General features: G+C 41.3%; 1 protein-coding gene across 2 annotated transcripts in view; it reads right to left on the bottom strand.

The window, feature by feature from the left end:
* msna (moesin a) overlaps positions 1-17,440 on the bottom strand; it is an 87,854-nt gene that overhangs the window by 8,425 nt on the left and 61,989 nt on the right. For both annotated transcript variants that reach the window (XM_048544373.2, XM_048544375.2), the window contains exons 4-9: positions 12,676-12,950; positions 8,672-8,755; positions 7,158-7,304; positions 6,114-6,210; positions 4,947-5,110; positions 4,143-4,273 (exon numbers count right to left, since the gene is read on the bottom strand). In XM_048544373.2, coding sequence (XP_048400330.2) covers positions 4,143-4,273; positions 4,947-5,110; positions 6,114-6,210; positions 7,158-7,304; positions 8,672-8,755; positions 12,676-12,950 — 898 coding nt within the window. The remainder of the gene's footprint in view (positions 1-4,142; positions 4,274-4,946; positions 5,111-6,113; positions 6,211-7,157; positions 7,305-8,671; positions 8,756-12,675; positions 12,951-17,440) is intronic.

Below are 17,440 nucleotides of genomic sequence, written 5' to 3'. Positions count from 1 at the left end.
GGTGCTTTTACTAGGAGCACTCCAGGATTAAAGGGTGAGCAGCAACAGCAAAGGAGTGACAATACTGTTCCAAGCCAGGACAGTGTGCAACCTGGAGGGGAACTTGCAGGTGTTAATGTTCTATGCATCTGTAGGCTTGCCTTTTAAGTAGGAATTGCAGATTTGGAGAGTACTGTTGGAAGAGCCTGAAATTATTGCAGTGCATCTTTAGAATGTTGCTTACTGCTGCAACTGTTAGTGGTAGAAGGAATGAATGTTGAAAGTGAAGTACTGATCAAACAGATTGTTTCTGATGGTGTAAAGCTCAAATGCTGAGACAGATGAACTTTAGTCGCATGGAGGGCATGCCATCGTTCTTTGGATGTGTACCTTGTACAGTGAACAAACTATGGGGAATTACTCACCACAGCATTTCTAGTCTAACCTACTCCTGCAGTCAGTATTTACATGGTTGGTCCAATCTAGTCTGGTCTCATTAGACGACAGTAGCAAACAACAAGACTGTCTGCGATGTTTGTGCCACAAAAGAGTATCAAGCAGTGCCACTTGTCACATGACAATCCAAGCCTGAATTTTGTTCCGGTCATGCTCTATGGATTGTTTTAGTGTCAGAGGAATTGTAAGGGTTGAACTTTTGTACAGTTAGCTGCAAACATTTCCAATTATGACCCTCTGACACAGAGGAAAGGTCAGTGATGGTTGGGTCCAACATACTACCCTGAGTCACCCTTGCAGTGAGGTTCTAGAATTGTGGTGACTGATGTCCATCCTCACCTGGGTTAGGTACAATTCCAGCAGGAAGCTCTGCCCAGCTTCCCATTAAGTCAGGTTTTAGTTGTGCTCCTCGATTCCCCAGGCCCAAACACTGCTGCAATGTCAAGGGGCTCACCTCCCTCCTGGGGTTTAGCTCTTTTGTCCATGTTTGAACAAAGGCTGTAAAACATGGTCCACAGCTGATTTGCCCTGGTGAAATCCAGACTGTAAGTCACTGAGCAGGTTACTGCTAAGAAAATGCAGTTTTGATAGCAATAAAGATCAAGTCCTTCCATCTCTTTCCTGATGGAGACAGCACTTGGCAAAGGTCAGATCTGTCCTATACTGGTGAAGACATACCTGGGCAATTTTCAATACAACATATCTGCACTCGACTAAAAGGTGCAGCTACTTACGTAACTTTTCAACATAATTTCTGGAACACTGGTAACTGCATTGGCTGTGAACCACACTAGTATCTTCATTGATAAAAAAGCTTCAGTAAATGGAACTGGTCAAAGACTAGAACTTATAATGCTAGGGACCTCAAATTGTGCAGGCAGATCACCCACTTAACACTTCTGGTGGAAGATGGATGCAAATCATTCAAGTTTGGTCTCTTGCCTGGATGTGCTGGGAACATCTATCACTAAAGATAGAGAACATTGACTTCCTAATGGCTGTTTAGATTGGTACAACTGCAGAACTTGAATTGGATTGGATCAGATCCAATCCATTGGTTGTGGGAAAATTTGGCCCCGTTAACTGCACACCAAACAGAACAAAATGCTTCTTGTCCTCTATAGTAGCTTCACACCTCATTTTCAGGCATGCCTGATATTGCTATTAGCATGCTTGCCGCAGTCTTCATGGAGCCAGGTTTGACTGCAATTGACAGCACATGGTACAGTGGAGAACAGACAAGATCACAAGGACCCTATCACTGAGGGAATACTTGGTAGAATCTCCACCTCAAGAAGAACCTTACATACACCCAGTTTTGAATTAATTCCATCCCAGTTCACAAAGTAGCAGTGCTACACAAAGACAGTCTCAATAAAGAACCAAAACAAGTCACTGGAAAGTTCAGCAGGTCTGGCACTATGAAGAGGGAGGGAAAAAGGATCAGTCAATGTTTCAGGTCCAGAGACCCTTCCTCAGAAATGCATGCCAAAATAAGGATTTAATGCCCCAAATTAATTCGGCCCCTCTATCCTCAGCACTTCTTCCAAGTGGTGCTCAACATGGAACAGAACAGGTGGGAACCAGCATGTTTCCATGCCCATGACTGACCCAATTCGATGGATTTTTGTGGCATCTGGATCAACATTGAAGATTCAGTCACTGTATTGCATGCTCATGTGCAGCAGCCTCAATAGTCAGAGAAAAGTCAGTGAGTGAGCCTGTCTCTGCCTTTTTTCCATAATGAAACAATTAAATCATGTCAGTTGATGCTATTGAATAAAGACAAGAGTATGCTTCACTGGGGTTAAAAAAGTCTGCAAAGAATATTGTTGGGAACAGGAGTTATGATTTATGACAATCTTTTCAATGATCAGATTCATTGTGTTTTCTCAAAAATAAATTACATTTTACAAGTGATCCACAAATTCTTAGATAAAAACATCATGACTTGAGCCAAGTGGCGGCTTTTCTTAGGGGAAAAGGTAACCGTATTCAGTTCAAGGTCACGTGGCTTCTTTAGGTCTAAAGAAATAAGCCCTTTCTCTACAGCCTCCAACTTACCAATTAAAGCGTAGACTAGGCCACTGTCCTGAACCAAACAGTCAACTCTTCTCAAAAAAGGAGAATAGCAAGTACTTGTCTTAGTCTCCAACCTATGCTGCTGAAAGCAGTACCAATGGGCCTCACTTTCTAAACTAAAAACATGCCATTGCTCTTCAGCAGGAAGACTTCAGGACAGGAGACGAGAATGGAGAGAATCAATTGTGTGATGCCTTCCTCCCCTCTCCACCCCAGCCAATGCTATCCACCCCTCCCAGCACAGTCTATCCAGAAGTATTTACTTCCCACTACTGCTATCAGGCAATGTCTGGTCTCCAGAGTTACACAAGTGTCTTGTTTATTTAAAAAAGGGGGCACCAGTCAAGGATTCCTGTTCACAGCAGAAACAGACAAGAAGTTCATTCACACTTGGTGAGCAGAAACCCTGGCCAGCTTTCTCTTACAACAGGAAAGAGCAGCAGCACATTTAGAATTATAGGATATAGTGCAGAAGAGGCCTTTGGTCAGTAAGCGGCCTGCTCTGAAAAGCATCCCACCAAGACTGTCCTCCCCCTATCCCTGTAACCCTGTATTACAGGTGGCTAATCCCCACCTAGCCTGTACATCCCTGAACCTACAGGCATGGCCTGGGTGGTGTTGGGGGGGGGGGGAGCCTGGCGTGGCTGGGGGGGGGGGGGGGGTAAGCCCCTGGCAGGCAACTCCACTGCCTGAAACATGGCATATACTTGGCAATGGGGCTCATTACACAGTAGATAGATAACATGGCTGCATTTCTACAAGAGCCACTTGCAACATGTTTCATGGTTCTTGAAACGTTGTTGTTTGCCCCCTTGCAGACATTAAAGTCAACTGGCACTATAAAATATAGTCTGAGGAGATGATTAGTACTTCAAATAGTTCCATATCATACCAGCATAAAAAAGACAGACATGCAGAGAATCTCTGGGACAGCACTACAGGTCTTATTTCAAGTCAGATTTAAAAAAACAACTTGACCAGAAGTTGCTGGAAAAGCTCAGCAGGTCTGCCAGCATCTGCTGAGGAGAAAACAGTTACTGTTTCAGGTGCGGTGACCCTTCCTCAGAATCTGAGGAAGGGCCACCGGACCTGAAACTTAAGCCTGTTTTCTCCTCCACAGATGCTGCCAGACCTGCTGAGCTTTTCCAGCAACTGTGTTTTTATTCCTGATTTATAGCATCCACAGTTCTTTTGGTTTTTTAAAATTTGACCACCTCTTTTCCCTCCTTCCTCAGAGGGATTTCAATAACTTGTCTTAACCATCAACTGATCCTGTTTGGTGCAATAGAGGCAGGGAGGTGTTGGATACTTATCCAATGATCACTTCGGAAATTCCTCTTGCTGTTCAAGTTTCAAACCAGCCCCAAATTACAGTAGTAGGTTATGGAACCGGTATTGCAAGAGGATTTGGGACATGCTTGATAAATCAAGCTTTTGTCTGTAAAGCATAAAAATGCCCATGTACATTAGGATGCTTATATTCCATGAATTTAGATATTACTGAAGAATGAGTTGGTTGCTCTCCAAATAGGAATAAGTCCCCCAATCCAATCCTCTAGTCACGAAAAAACTGACACTGGAAGCACATCTTCCACTCAGACCAATTTGCTCTTTGACAACATCACCTTTTTGAGCTTTTTCAGTCTGTTCTTCAACCCGTTTCAGTCTCTCCATCAATTCATCCTTTTCACGCTCTATGTTCTGTCTTTCTTTCTCTGCTTGCTCTCTCTTCTTTCTCTCATTTTCCAACTGCGCTCTAGAGACAAAGAATGCTTTGAAGATTGAAAAGTTAAGCTGAACATCTAGCTTTTCTTATTAAAGACTAAGTCAGTAAATTATGTATTCTCTTGTCCCAACTATAGTGTAATGTATCTGAAATGCATTAATATATTCTATTCTAAGAGTATCTAGTACCTGGAGGGAAATCAAACAGCCATTCCAAATAATTGACATTCATCCATCAAGACATTCAGGTGAAGGAGGAACAGCTGCCAAAAAGTCTTGCTCCTCTAATTACTGCCATATTAGTTTTCTCAAAAAAGCACAGCACCTGAATAAGTTCAATGCCCCAGATATTCTTTTGCTAGAAGCTCCGCCTGAAGGAGGGGGGGGGGGGGGGGGGGGGGAGGGGGGTGTGGGGAAGGAGATAACTATACAGAATAGAATGGATAGACAAGAAAAAGCTTCTGGTTGTTAAGAAATACTTAGTACCATGCTCAAGGATCTCCTAGTCAAGGAATTTGTAAGTAAGTGTCAAGTTGCATTACACATTTAAAGATTGACAATCTTAAGAGTACTAAATGTGAGCATTTAGCATGCAGTGTCAGGGCAAAAAAAACCAAACAGGAATTTGGCATCATTTTTAAAATCCCACTTCGCAGTTTGCAAGTTGAAACCCACTTGCTGCAGCTCAAAAAAGTACTCCTGACCTTTCCATTTGTTTCTGATGCTTCTCTTCTCTTGCTTGAGCCTTCATCTGCTGGACTTCAATAGTATCTGGCTTACGTCTGCGCATATAGAGTTCATGGTTTCCCATGCACAGTGCCAGGATACGCTTGTTAATGCGGAGACGCGGTGCATAGAATATGAAATCCTATGGCAAGGAAAGAGAACTTGGCATACCATTTTCATATTTGAAGTGAATGCATTATAATGTCTAACTGCTTCATGCAGGTTTGGCACCAGAACACAAGTCTACATCATTGCTTTTTCCTCCATTTTAGCATGTTGCTCCTCAGCGAGAAAAAGAATGTATCAAACAAAAAAAAAGCTAAGGATTCACCATATTAACTGTTGCCAGTGACCTATATTCAGAACCAAACACGAGGATGGATGTCAACCAAGAGCAGCCTATCAATATTAAGTAACCATAATGCTAATAAAGATAATTACATTAGAACAATGACCATCTTCAGAAATAAGTCAACACAACATAAATAGATTTATAAGCAACAGGTAATTCTTGAACCATAAGCCCAAAAGAACAAAAAACAAACACTTGGCCTCTTAAGAATCTACCTTCTATAGAAGGGCAGATTAGCTACTTCAATTCTGAATCCTGGTCAAAAATCAGGTTGAAAATTTGTCATGTAACTAAGGTTAACCTATTATTAACTGGCACAACCAATTGTTGGAAAAACTCAAGTCTGGCAGCAACTGAGAGAAAAATCAGAATTAATGTTTTGGCAAAGTTTGAGGAAGGATCACTAGACGCCAAAGTGTCAATTCTGATTTATTTGCACAGATGCTGCCAGACCTGCAGAGCTTTTCCAAAAATTTGTTTTTGTTTCTAGTTTACAGCATCCACAGTCTTTTTTGTTTCCATTATCTACTAGCTTAATGAACAAGTGTACTTCCACTCTCGTGTGTTCAAAGTGTTGAAGTTATATTATCAAAATTAGGATGCTCAAACCCTCAAGTTACATCAATCTACAGTCTGCTGCTTCAAGTACAACTAAAATTACTTGTTGCCAGGAAACAACCTGGATGCTGTAAACTGAAGGCAACAGGTTAACAGTCAAGTCACAATTGAGTGATCTTTATCCAAACATTGCGATGAGATATTTATAGGTAGCTGCAATGTCTTTTGTACTTACTGGTGCTTTTTTATCGATTGGTTTGATGATAAACTTCTTATCATTAAATGATATGTTTCGGATTTCACTCCATGGGAATCCAATCTTTGGTGTCAACCTTAAGTTAAGAGCAGACATATTCTAGTTCAACATTCACATGGGTACACCCACTTGCCACTAAAACACACTGCATCCAAAAACTGGCTTTAGCTAAAAAAAATTCTCTATCCATTCTAGTCTGCAACTGCCAACTATTTCTGGTCTATAAATGCAGAGGCTTCCTGGTGGTTAACGCTGCCCTCCATACAAGTTGTTCATAGATTCAGGCTAAATTTCTGGTTTTATGAAACATTAGGAAATTTCAGTCAAAGCAGTAATTACAGTTTAAATTTATCCTCATATTTGGGAATTGGAAGAGTGGTGGAATGAGAAAAGGGAGCAGTAAAAATCAGGCAAGAAACCCTGCTGTGAAATATTCACCAAACCACTTGTCTAAACCATTATCTAAATTGTATTGTCAACTAGTCATGTCAGGACTGTTCAAACCAACTCCAATTTGAACATATTATGTTAATACAAGAGGAGAAACATTACCTTAATATGTGTTAAAATGCCTCTCTTTTTTACATAAAATTATGCCCCAATCACAAAAACAACACAGCTGAACAAAAAAGTTAGAAGCTAAACTTTATGAGCAACACATTCTGAAAACATGATCTTTAGCTACAAGGCACAAGCACATTACAATGTTTGCATAATACTCATTAAATATGTTCCCTGTTGTAACCACATGGACTGTTTGTTAATCTGGACATGTTATTCTAATCGGACAAGCTAACTGATAATTCCCATTTGTGTTAATCAGTTAGAGTTTCCATTAAACTGTTAACCCATTCCTAATTAAGAGCAGTCACTAACATGCAAATATCTAGCCAAGTGATTCGTGGCTAAGTTTGCATCCCCAGGGATCAGTGTGAAAGTGAAAAAGGTGCAAAGTCACTCATTACCTTTGTTCGTTTATCAAATTGTTATCCTAGAGAAAGCATCCTCCATGCTAAAATTTACCTGTCATCATGTTCATATATGTTCAGTCCGAGAGCATCAACACCAAGCCACAGCTCAGAGCCTTTTTTGTTTTTGATGCTGAAGTAGTTAACGCCATACATTTCAAGATCTTGAGCGATCTTCAGATATTCCATCATGGCATCCTCCCTGTTAAAAGAAAGTAGGTACCAACACTGAATTCCATCAATATACACTTATAGATACCCCAAGGCATTGGGCTGGTGTTGAAGACATTGCGGGAAGAACAGAAAAATTTGAGTTCACACTGCAAATAAAAGGACACTATACATAATAATGCACTTTTGGGGGTGGGGGGGGGGGGGGGGGAAAGAGAAGAGGGAAGTGGGGAGAAGAGCAAAAGGTCAAAGCTGACTTTAAAAGCATATACTGGATCATTTTCCACTTTCCTAAGTGTGAAAGTTCTGTTGGTCAAGCAGGGGTGGGTTTATAGGAATTGGTATACACAATCTGTGCAACAAGAGAGTTTCACAAAATGCCTTGCACACCGCCCACAACTTTAAAAAACGAAGAGCCTTGTTTGCAGCAACTGGTAATAAAATAAGCATGTTTAACTATCACCCAGTGTTGAGAAATTTAAACTTTGGTAATTGAGAAATATATAATAAGTTGTACTCCTTTCCATTGGTTCTTGTACTATGTCTGGAGCTTGAAAAGATAATAAACCCATAAAGTACATTCTATATTACTATTCTAATGAAAATAGTACAAGGGTTTCAAATTAGTGGATTAATCATTGTACTTGGAACACACTAGCCACAAGGTGGTGACAAAAATCACAGCATACTAAAAATAAAAATCAGACCTCCGAATTGTTAGTTTTATGATTTAATATCACTTAAAATGTTAAGTTTCCAAAAAGATAGCACTACAATGCAAGTTTTAATCACTTAATTTCTCTCACCATCCCTGACATACCTGTGACAAGATGAAGGACCTTAGCTGATTTAAATCCAGCGCAGAGGAAACAAAGCTTGGAATGTTTTAAGAGTAAAAACTAATCCAAAAGCAATTTGAATCTACAGCTTCTTTTGCATCACCCCCACAAAAAGACCATTGCCAACTGGCTCTAGCCACACTCTGGTGAAAAGCAGAGTGTATTGTGAAGATGGAGGCTGGCATTTCCCATGAAGTTGTAGGGCCCTTTCACACTACAGAACACAGTATAAGTGCCTCATTCACAAATTCCCAAAAACCCAACAAGCAGCCTTATAAATTTATACCAGCTACTGAAAAGCAGCCACACAGCAAGGAATTGACCAAGCTTATGCTGTTAGTACACCAGGTGTCAAAGCATACAGTTGGCATCTCAGTCCTGGACAAAAATAAACTGAAGGAATTGGAGAAGATTCAAATTTAGGATGGAAAGAACAGCAGCTTCAGTTTGGGATCACTCCAACTATAACACCATGAATTACTAATTGAAGTTACTCCATTTTAAAGAAAAAACAAACTTTTCCACAAGAAAAGGTACACATTGTCACCTCCTGGTATACCTGATCATTCCTCTATGTTCCTCATGCCATATTTGGATCCGATCTTCCCACTGTTCTTTGTTCAGCTTATGCTGTTCCAGGACACTGAAGGTAGCAGAGAACACAGTTAAACCATTATAAAGCAGATTGAGATTTCCCCGTGCAGTCCTGTCATCGAGAATGTTTTCAGTCTGAATTGGTTATGTCCACAGAAAATATGCCAAATGACTTTCACAAATAAGCCAGGTGATTGTTTAAGTTTCTGGTAACAAATGCATTAGCTAGCTGTATTTGTATTTTTAGCTCCAATATAGGAGTCATGCTTCAAGACTGATATCTGCACCTCTAACTGAAATATAAACTCCCAAACTACTTTGCAACTTCATAAACCAAATCTACTCATAACCCAGATTGAAGAATAAAATTGATTACAAACTTTCAAAGAGAAATTGAGGCATTCTGCTTAAGCTTTAAAAGAGCATTGCGACTGCGAGAGGGACATGAGACATTCAATACAGCCTAGAAATTTAGCAACCTACCGTTGATTAAAAATGAATGGATTGTGACAAATCAGAAATAGTTAACAAGTTTGGTCAGTGTGCTGGGTCAAACTAAAAACTTTTTATTCCAGTGCACCGGGTGCAGTCTTGAGACTTCTGAATGGAAAGATACAAGGAGGAGATTTGCTAGACATTTAGAGAATTGAGTGGGCTGCTTAGGGTCGAAGAGAAACAGTGCCTACTCATACAAAAAGAAACAGCAGGATGAGGACAGATTTAAAGTAGCATGCAAACAAACAAAAAGCAGAAAATGGCAGTAGGGGAAAATCTTTCCAGCAAAGTAGCTAAGTTATGGAATGCACTGCAGGTTTATGAGGCATTCCACCATTATTTAGCTAGAAACGTCTTGCAAGGATATGGGGAAAAAGCAGGAAATTGGGACTAGATAATGATGCTTGTTTGAAGAGCCTGGCACAGTGGATTGAATGGCTACCGTCAGCCATAATGAAGGTGGCTCTGAGAGCCACATTGGAACATGTGCTCATTAATGTTCAAATTGAGCGTCTCCCTAGTGACTGCAGGGCTGCTGAGTGAATCAACGACCTCAACTGACTGTCTAGTAGAAACAAAGACGTGGCCTTAATGTAACATCAATTGGCAAACAAAGGGTCACAGTAGTGTTATAATGGGAAACATTATGAAGACTGAATGCTTCGGACTGCTCCAGAAACGCATATTAGCCTCAGTCTGCCTGTCTGTCTATTTGAGGGGGTTCCGAGTACTCTAAAATCAGGAGCTAACCTAAATGGAAAGAGTTCTATTCCTAAGCATGCGTGTCCCTTAACTTTTGCAAACAATGAACAAACCTGGCATTTTAAACAACTAAAATTTCTCAAATTCCAAATGGATAGTATTGAGACCAGTTCTCATGATCATATGTCAAGGCAAAAAGCAACCGTCGCCCATGCCGTATCAGATTTAAGGTTTTGGAAGACTAGGGGAAAGTAGCACTACCTACAAGTGGACAACAGAAAAAGCAACTCATTGAAAACATCACCTGCAGCTCTGATCACAAGAGGAATGCCTGTTTAACTCATTAACCAGCACTTTACTGTATTAAAATATACCCACAGGAGGAATTTAACACAATTGCATCATCTCCAGCCATCTGCACACTGGAGACCATTCTTTGGTGTGTTGGAAAGTCTGTAGCTCAGCTTTAGATTTTTCTTACCAAAGCAGCACAATTACAGAACAGAACACAAAACAACACATGACCAAACAAACCAGCTATCAACCAACACAAGCACAAAACTATTGGCTCAGTTAAAATACAAGGATTTAAAAAACAGAACACTCCTTTGACAGGGCAAAGAAAACAACTGCAAAACAATGGGGCAAGTGCTCAATATGACAGGGCATGAAGGCACCCTCAAACCAACAAATTTTTTTTCCCCAAAATGAAGCTGTCCATGTTTTTAAAAACGATCCAAAACACATTTAAATGCTATGCATTAAAATTTCCAGTGTGTTTTTCATTTTTTTCTGTCTACCTCTTCCCCCTTACTCCAGAGGGACTAGACTTTGGTTGACACCAGCCTAGTTCCTCTAATGTGGTGGGTACAAAAGCTGACTGCTAACTCTGCAAGCTTACCAACACTTAGGGGTGTGCACCAAACACTGGGAGCTCCAGTCATGGCTTGCAGAGGAGGGAGTGTTCCATACTATCACCATTCTTTGGTTTGCCCTGTCCCACTGGCAGGACAGACCCAAAACAGGTGATGGCAGCAATACCCAATTTAAAAAAGCTACCATAAAAAATCCTCAGCATTTGATTCCAGACTCTGGCCAAACTTGAAGTTCACTTATCTCACCACCCCACAGCAAGTGAAGAAAAACAAACTGACAATCTTCAATCTACTTCCTGCATGCGCACCTACGAAAATCATCAGGTGCCATAACAGTTCCTGTGAAGATTCAACATTATGCTCTTGAATTAGCCATGCCCTAGTCAAGCTGCAGCTGTACAGATAGTGTTGCTTCCCACAGTCAAGTAGATGCCATATCTACAAAAACGAACAAATCCAACCTAGTCAATTACCACCTTAATCTATCAAAATAACGACAGTCAGTCATCTCCAGTGGATAAAGGAATGCCTGCTCAGGTGACACTGTTTGGATTAAGCCAGGCCTACTCAGCTCCAGACCTCATCTCGCTTTAAACATGGACAAAACAGGTGAATTTCCAACAGGCGGCTAGAGTGGCTACCCTTGATGTCACAAACATTTGACAGTATGGCATCAAGGCAGCCTTAAAACAGTGGAGGAGTTGATGGGAAAGAGGCAGTCGCGGTCCTGTCACTGGATTATAATCCATGGCCCCAGGCTGATGCTCTGGGATCAATGACCACACAGACAAAAAGGTCTAAAGTGAGGCTTTGTTGACCTCTAACTCTTCAGATACTGAAGAGACAGTCAAATGCAGTAGTAACACAGACAACACCCAAGGTTTAAGCTGACAAATTGGAAATCGATGTGTGGCACAGATCCTACATCCCCGTAACAACTGCAAGGCGTTACCACTAACCAGAAGTGGGACTGGACCAATCTTAATGAGACAACAGTAGATCAGAGGCTAGGAATTCTATGCAAACTAACTCACTTCCCAACACCTGTCAACCACCTAAGGATAGTGGCAGCCAGGAGGGCATGGAATACTATGCATTTGTTGGAATGTGTGCCACTTCACAACAGTTTGAAACCATCCGGGGTAGGCAGCCTACTTGATTGTTGATTGGTGTGTCATTGATACCATGACCATAGTACAGCCTTCTGCCACAATCTCAAAAGATGCACTGCAAGAGCTTCAAAACTCCCTTAACAAGGAGCTTCATATTCTGCAGCCTCTAATCAACCTCGAAAAGCACAAGGATAGCAGATGAACAGGAAAGCAAACATCTGCAATTGCCCCCTCAGCCAAACACTATCCTGGCTTGGAACAATGATTCCTATAGCACCAAAGGAAAAATCCTGGAAACCCCTGCCTGACAGCACTGCACGTGTACCTACCCCACCCCACCTCACCCCATATTTCAGTTCCAAAGGCAGCTCACCACCACCTTTTACAGGACACTTTAGTATGGGTCTGATTTAGGATGAGCCAAAGAAAAAAAACTGGCCCAGTCACCACAAATCCTATAAACAAGTAAACTCCAAAAAGGCTTCTCAGTCACCATTTGAAGGACATTAGGTAAATTATTTCTACAAAGCCAGAGTATGTTCTAATTTCTGGAGAAGGGTCTAGGCCTGAAACATCAGCCTTCCTGCTCCTCGACCTGCTGTGTTCATCCAGCTTCACACCAGGTTATCTGATTCTCTGGCATCTGCAGTTCCTGCTATCTCTAATTTAGATATTTTTGGTTTGTCTATTTTACTCCATCTAACTGCATATTCAGATATAATGCTAAATTACTTTGACTGGAGTGAGCAGATTTCAAGATACGGCTATGAAAACAAGACATTTACCGTTGTGGAAGCAGACGCTCATTTGACAAATAGCCTGATTTGTGGGCATCTTTATTGAAGTCACCACATTTGACCTGCACAGCGTAAGAAGCTAGCAATACAGCAGTCTCTGGGGGACAGTAGATGTCATCATTCAGAATGCCCTCTTTCACTTGCAGGAAGAAGAGGCGTTGGGTGATCTCTTGAATCAGCTCCTCAGATACATCCTCTGGAAAGAATTTTGCCCTGAACTTGAAGAGTAATGGGCTGTCCTTACGAACATCCTGCTGAGTCACCTATAAAAGCAGAAAATAACAATGACAACTTAGTTGCGCTGATACATTATCCCTATTGGGCTCAACCCTACATGAAAAACAGACCCTTTGGTCGAACTCATCCAAGCCAAACAAGTTTCCCCAAACTAAACCATTTGCTTGCATTTGGCACATATCCCTCCAAATCTTTCATATTCACATACCTATCCAAATGTCTTTAATTGTTCACTACACCAGCTTCTACCATTTCCTCTGGCAATTCATTACATGTGCTGAGAGAGAGGTTGCTCTCAAGTGGCTTTTAAAATCTCTTCCCTCTCACCTTAAAAATATATCTAGTTTTGAACTACCCTACCTTGGGCAGCACACAGGGTGGAGGGGGGGTTAAATTATGCCCCTCATTATATTATAAGCATTTTAATAGAGAGATTACTCTTCAACCTCCCATGCTCCAGGGGAAAAAGGTCCCAGCTTACCCAGCGTCAAACTTTCCATTCTTGGAGCCTTCCTTATAAATCCTTTCTGAAATCTTTCCAAATCAATAATTCAACTACAACTGTGTGCAGGGCTCCAAAACGTTCCCTCAATGTCCTGTACAACTGCAACAATGACATCCCCAACTCCTATAGTCAATGGTCTGAGCAATGAGGGCAAGCACGCCTAACAACACCTTAGCTACCCTGTCTACTTGTGACAGAACTTTCAAAGAACTGTGTACCCAAACCCCTAGGTCTTGGTTTGACAGTGCGCACCTGCCCCCCTCCCCCATCATTCGAACACAGGTCTTTATCTACTTTGTGTGCGCAAACAATTATGCCATAAAAACAGCTTTTCAACTTGAATCTTTACACAAGAGGGATCAACTCCAGTATATTGCTGCAGGTGGTTAAAAGAGAGCTCCTGACCATATTCTAGTGTTAACAATGCCAAGCAATAAACCAGCAAAGAATTAATAGTGCACAACATGAAAAAGTTTGTATTTTACATTGAGCTATAACCTTCGATAAAAACTCACTAAATAAAAGGGACCATGACTACTATAGAAGGGAAGAATTTCTAAAAAGGGTACATTTCAAATGGGATATTCTTCCAGATTGCCCAGTTGTGTTTAAGAAGAGACTGGTCGAGGTCTAGCAACAGTTTAATGCTTCATCCGCATGAGGCACAAAACTGGAAAAAAGTTATAAAGCACATTAATGTTCCAAAAAAATTCACAAGTGATTCTTTGAATGCATGACACAATTCAACAAATATAGCAGCTATTCATGAGTAATAAGCCAAGAATAGCAACAAGATGAAATGAAGAGTGACCAGGCAAACAGTAGTTTCCTCTTTTCCGTTAAAGAGACCACATATTGAACATCCACCTAATCAGACAAAGCCTTTGCATTCACAAAGGAACTTTGATGTCTCACCAAAAAAGAATGGTCCAACTGAAAACAGCACACTTATGTATCCTTTCAAAAGGAGATTTCTCTGGCAGGCCTGCACTATCTCATCTCTAACTGCCCTCAAGAGGATGATGTCGTCTTCTGAACTACTGCAGTCACACCTACACTGCTCTTGGGGAAGAGTGTTTGATCTAACAATCACAAAGAAACATTGATATATTTCAAAATTGGGATTAGGTGCACTTGGAGAATTTGATGATGGTTCCTTTCCCATTTCTTTAATACACTTATTGACATGGACTACTTTGACTGGATGTCACAAAAGCACTGAACTGCTTATACCATAACATTTCTGAACACACTACATAAGCAAGAGTGGATTCAGAGTTTGCAAGGTAAATACTTGACAATTTTAAAGTGGCAGTGGCAAGATAGACTTGTTCAAATGAAGTTTTTCCTTTTACTTGCTGGTCCTCAGACAGGACGCCAACCATTCCAGTTGCATCCAAAGCATGAAGCTGCCAGGCACTCTGATGCAGGTTAGGGCAGAGGATTTGCCATTTTCAGCTATGAAAGGTATTATGGTATTTAACTCATTAGATTTTGGCAAGAGTTAAACTTACTTCAATAAACATGGAGTTCCACAAGCACAGCTGTTCAGACAGCATCTGGGAAGCAGTAAAGTCAACACCAGGCCAGAACACTTTGTCAGGACCTGAAGCATTGGCCTCCCTGCTCCTGTGATGACATTGACTGGCTATGCCTTTCCAGCTCCATACTTATCAACTCTAGCTTCTAGCACCTGCAGCCCTTACCTGTCTCCAGGACTGAAAACTTCTGTCTTCTGTATACACACACACAGTTGACAGTAGGGTTAACATTTGATCGTGAGCATTCCTTCACTTTATTCCAATTAGATCTTCTCACCCTTTTTAAAAAGGCAATTAGAGATTCTGCTGTATCACATTCACCCCACAGACATGTTTAAAACAGGCAAGTGAATCATGGAAAGGAGTTACAAAATATTATCTACGTGATCCCATTTCAAAAGTTTGAAAAAGGTAACGTCACCATTGTTCTAGAGGATGCTGCATTGCTTTTCCATTAGAGGCTGGACCCAGGGAGGGTGGTGTGGGCAAGTTGGCTAGTGGTAGTTTAACTGGATGGTCACCACACTTCAGTTGAGGTGGGGGGGGGGGGGGGGGGGGGGGGGGGGGGGGAGAGAGTTGAGCAGTGTCCTTCATTCAGCTTCAGATAATGCAGGAATTGAACCCATGCTATTAGCATTACTCTGCATCACAAACCAGCCAACTAAGTAAACAGCTTATAAAAGTAGAAGCCCTCCATCAAGTGTTAAGCACTTAGAACATAGAACAGTACAGCACAGAACAGGCCCTTCAGCCAACAATGTTGTGCCGACCATTGATCCTCATGTATGCACCCTCAGTTGTCACACAATTGCGTACACAAGTCCATGCAGCCTAGCTGGCAGATCAGACCTCCAGCAATCCAGGTCCAGAGCAAAAAAAAGTGTTATTCATTTGGCTACAATCAAAATCCAGTGGAAAAAATAAAAATTCACAAGGCAATCAGGTTAAAAATCAGCATTAAGCGATTGGGTGGATTGCAATTCTGGATTTATACAATTTCCAGCAGCATGAGAGCACTACCCAACAATAGTGAAAAACGCAATCACAGACATGACTTTCATTAACGAGGTGTGTAGTGGCAGAATCTCTACCTCTGTAAAGGTGAGTCCTACTTTCAAGTCATAAGATCTGTAGTAACATTTATTAAAAAGGTTGAGAAAATAACTAGTCCTTTTTAACAGGTGGGGGTACCCATTCTCCATAAATATGCTCAGCTAGCCAGCCATCTCCTTTGTAAAGGAAGGTGACCATGCATGCACATTTCAGATCATATGGGGTCTGCATCCTGCAGTCAGTGGAGAAGTTGGAGAGTGCACTGCCAACTACATGCAAAGTATTTCAGTGTAGGCTGCAGCACAGACCTGCTGCCAAGTGCAAAGGCACTCTAGTGATCACTGTGTCACAGGTCTCACCAAGCTTAACAGTAACCAAAAATATCAAGATATGCCTTCAGCTCAGTGATAACTAACAGTTTTCAATTTTAATTCCTGGAATTCTACATTTAAAATGTAGAGGACTGCTCAGCATCACACACTGTTGGGGTACCCCCCACACCTGTCCCCCCGCTTCACACTTCAACACAAGTGGCACTGCAGAGCTGGGTTATGAGAGCAGATCCTTTAAAATTTGATGTGGAGGGTTGGGAAACTCAGACTTCACACCAACGAGAAGCAGCCCCAAGAAATATCAGTGCAAATATCAGAAAGAACCCAACAAAATGTTTTAAAACACCAATTTTGGCAGGATCAATGCATACATTCTCCCAGCTGTCAGAACATTCTAGTTAACTGCTGGATCGAATTGTACATCAGCTTCCCAGAGAAATGTTTCCATTGCGGCTCTCCATAGTGGTGAGCACCTTGTTAAATCAGGGCTTGCAAGATCTGGGCCATTTGGCCAATAAAATCCTCACTTTAGTCAATTGGCAGTATGAAACTTGGACATGTTTTTTTTAAAAACTAGGACATGCTTTCAAAAGTGGTGTTTAATCAGGATAGAGAAGACAAGGAGTTCAAAAGGAAGGAATTTAAACTGTTGATTGGTCAGACATTATGGTGGAAGATACTGGAGGAGACAACTGATTCCAAAGCAAAGAGTCTCCCGGTGCACTCTGGATTAGTCAGTGTGGGGAATTATTTCAAAAATCAATCAATCAATACAAGGTGGGAGTAGTAACATTGTCCATGGCAACTCTCAGATTTGATACTTTTTTGAAGATGTGCAAGAGCTTTGAAGTAATTGCCCCAGGCATACTACATGGCAGTGCTTTTGATTAAAGCCTATTTGCTAGCAACAAATAGCCTGCTTCATAGTACAAACCATTACTCCCTTTGAATTTTTAAACTCATGCCTATCACTTGCAAGTAAGTTTTGATTGCCTGTTTCCGCCCCAGCACCCCCATCCCTCAGCCACTTCACATGTGGAATAATCACAAACCCAAAGTGCAGAAAGCTAACTGGAGGCTAACAC

The sequence above is a fragment of the Stegostoma tigrinum genome, chromosome 15 (genome assembly GCF_030684315.1).
Source record: "Stegostoma tigrinum isolate sSteTig4 chromosome 15, sSteTig4.hap1, whole genome shotgun sequence".
Lineage (NCBI taxonomy): Eukaryota > Metazoa > Chordata > Chondrichthyes > Orectolobiformes > Stegostomatidae > Stegostoma > Stegostoma tigrinum.
The sequence above is the reverse complement of the archived record's forward strand: the minus strand, read 5'-3'. Positions and strand labels throughout refer to the sequence as shown.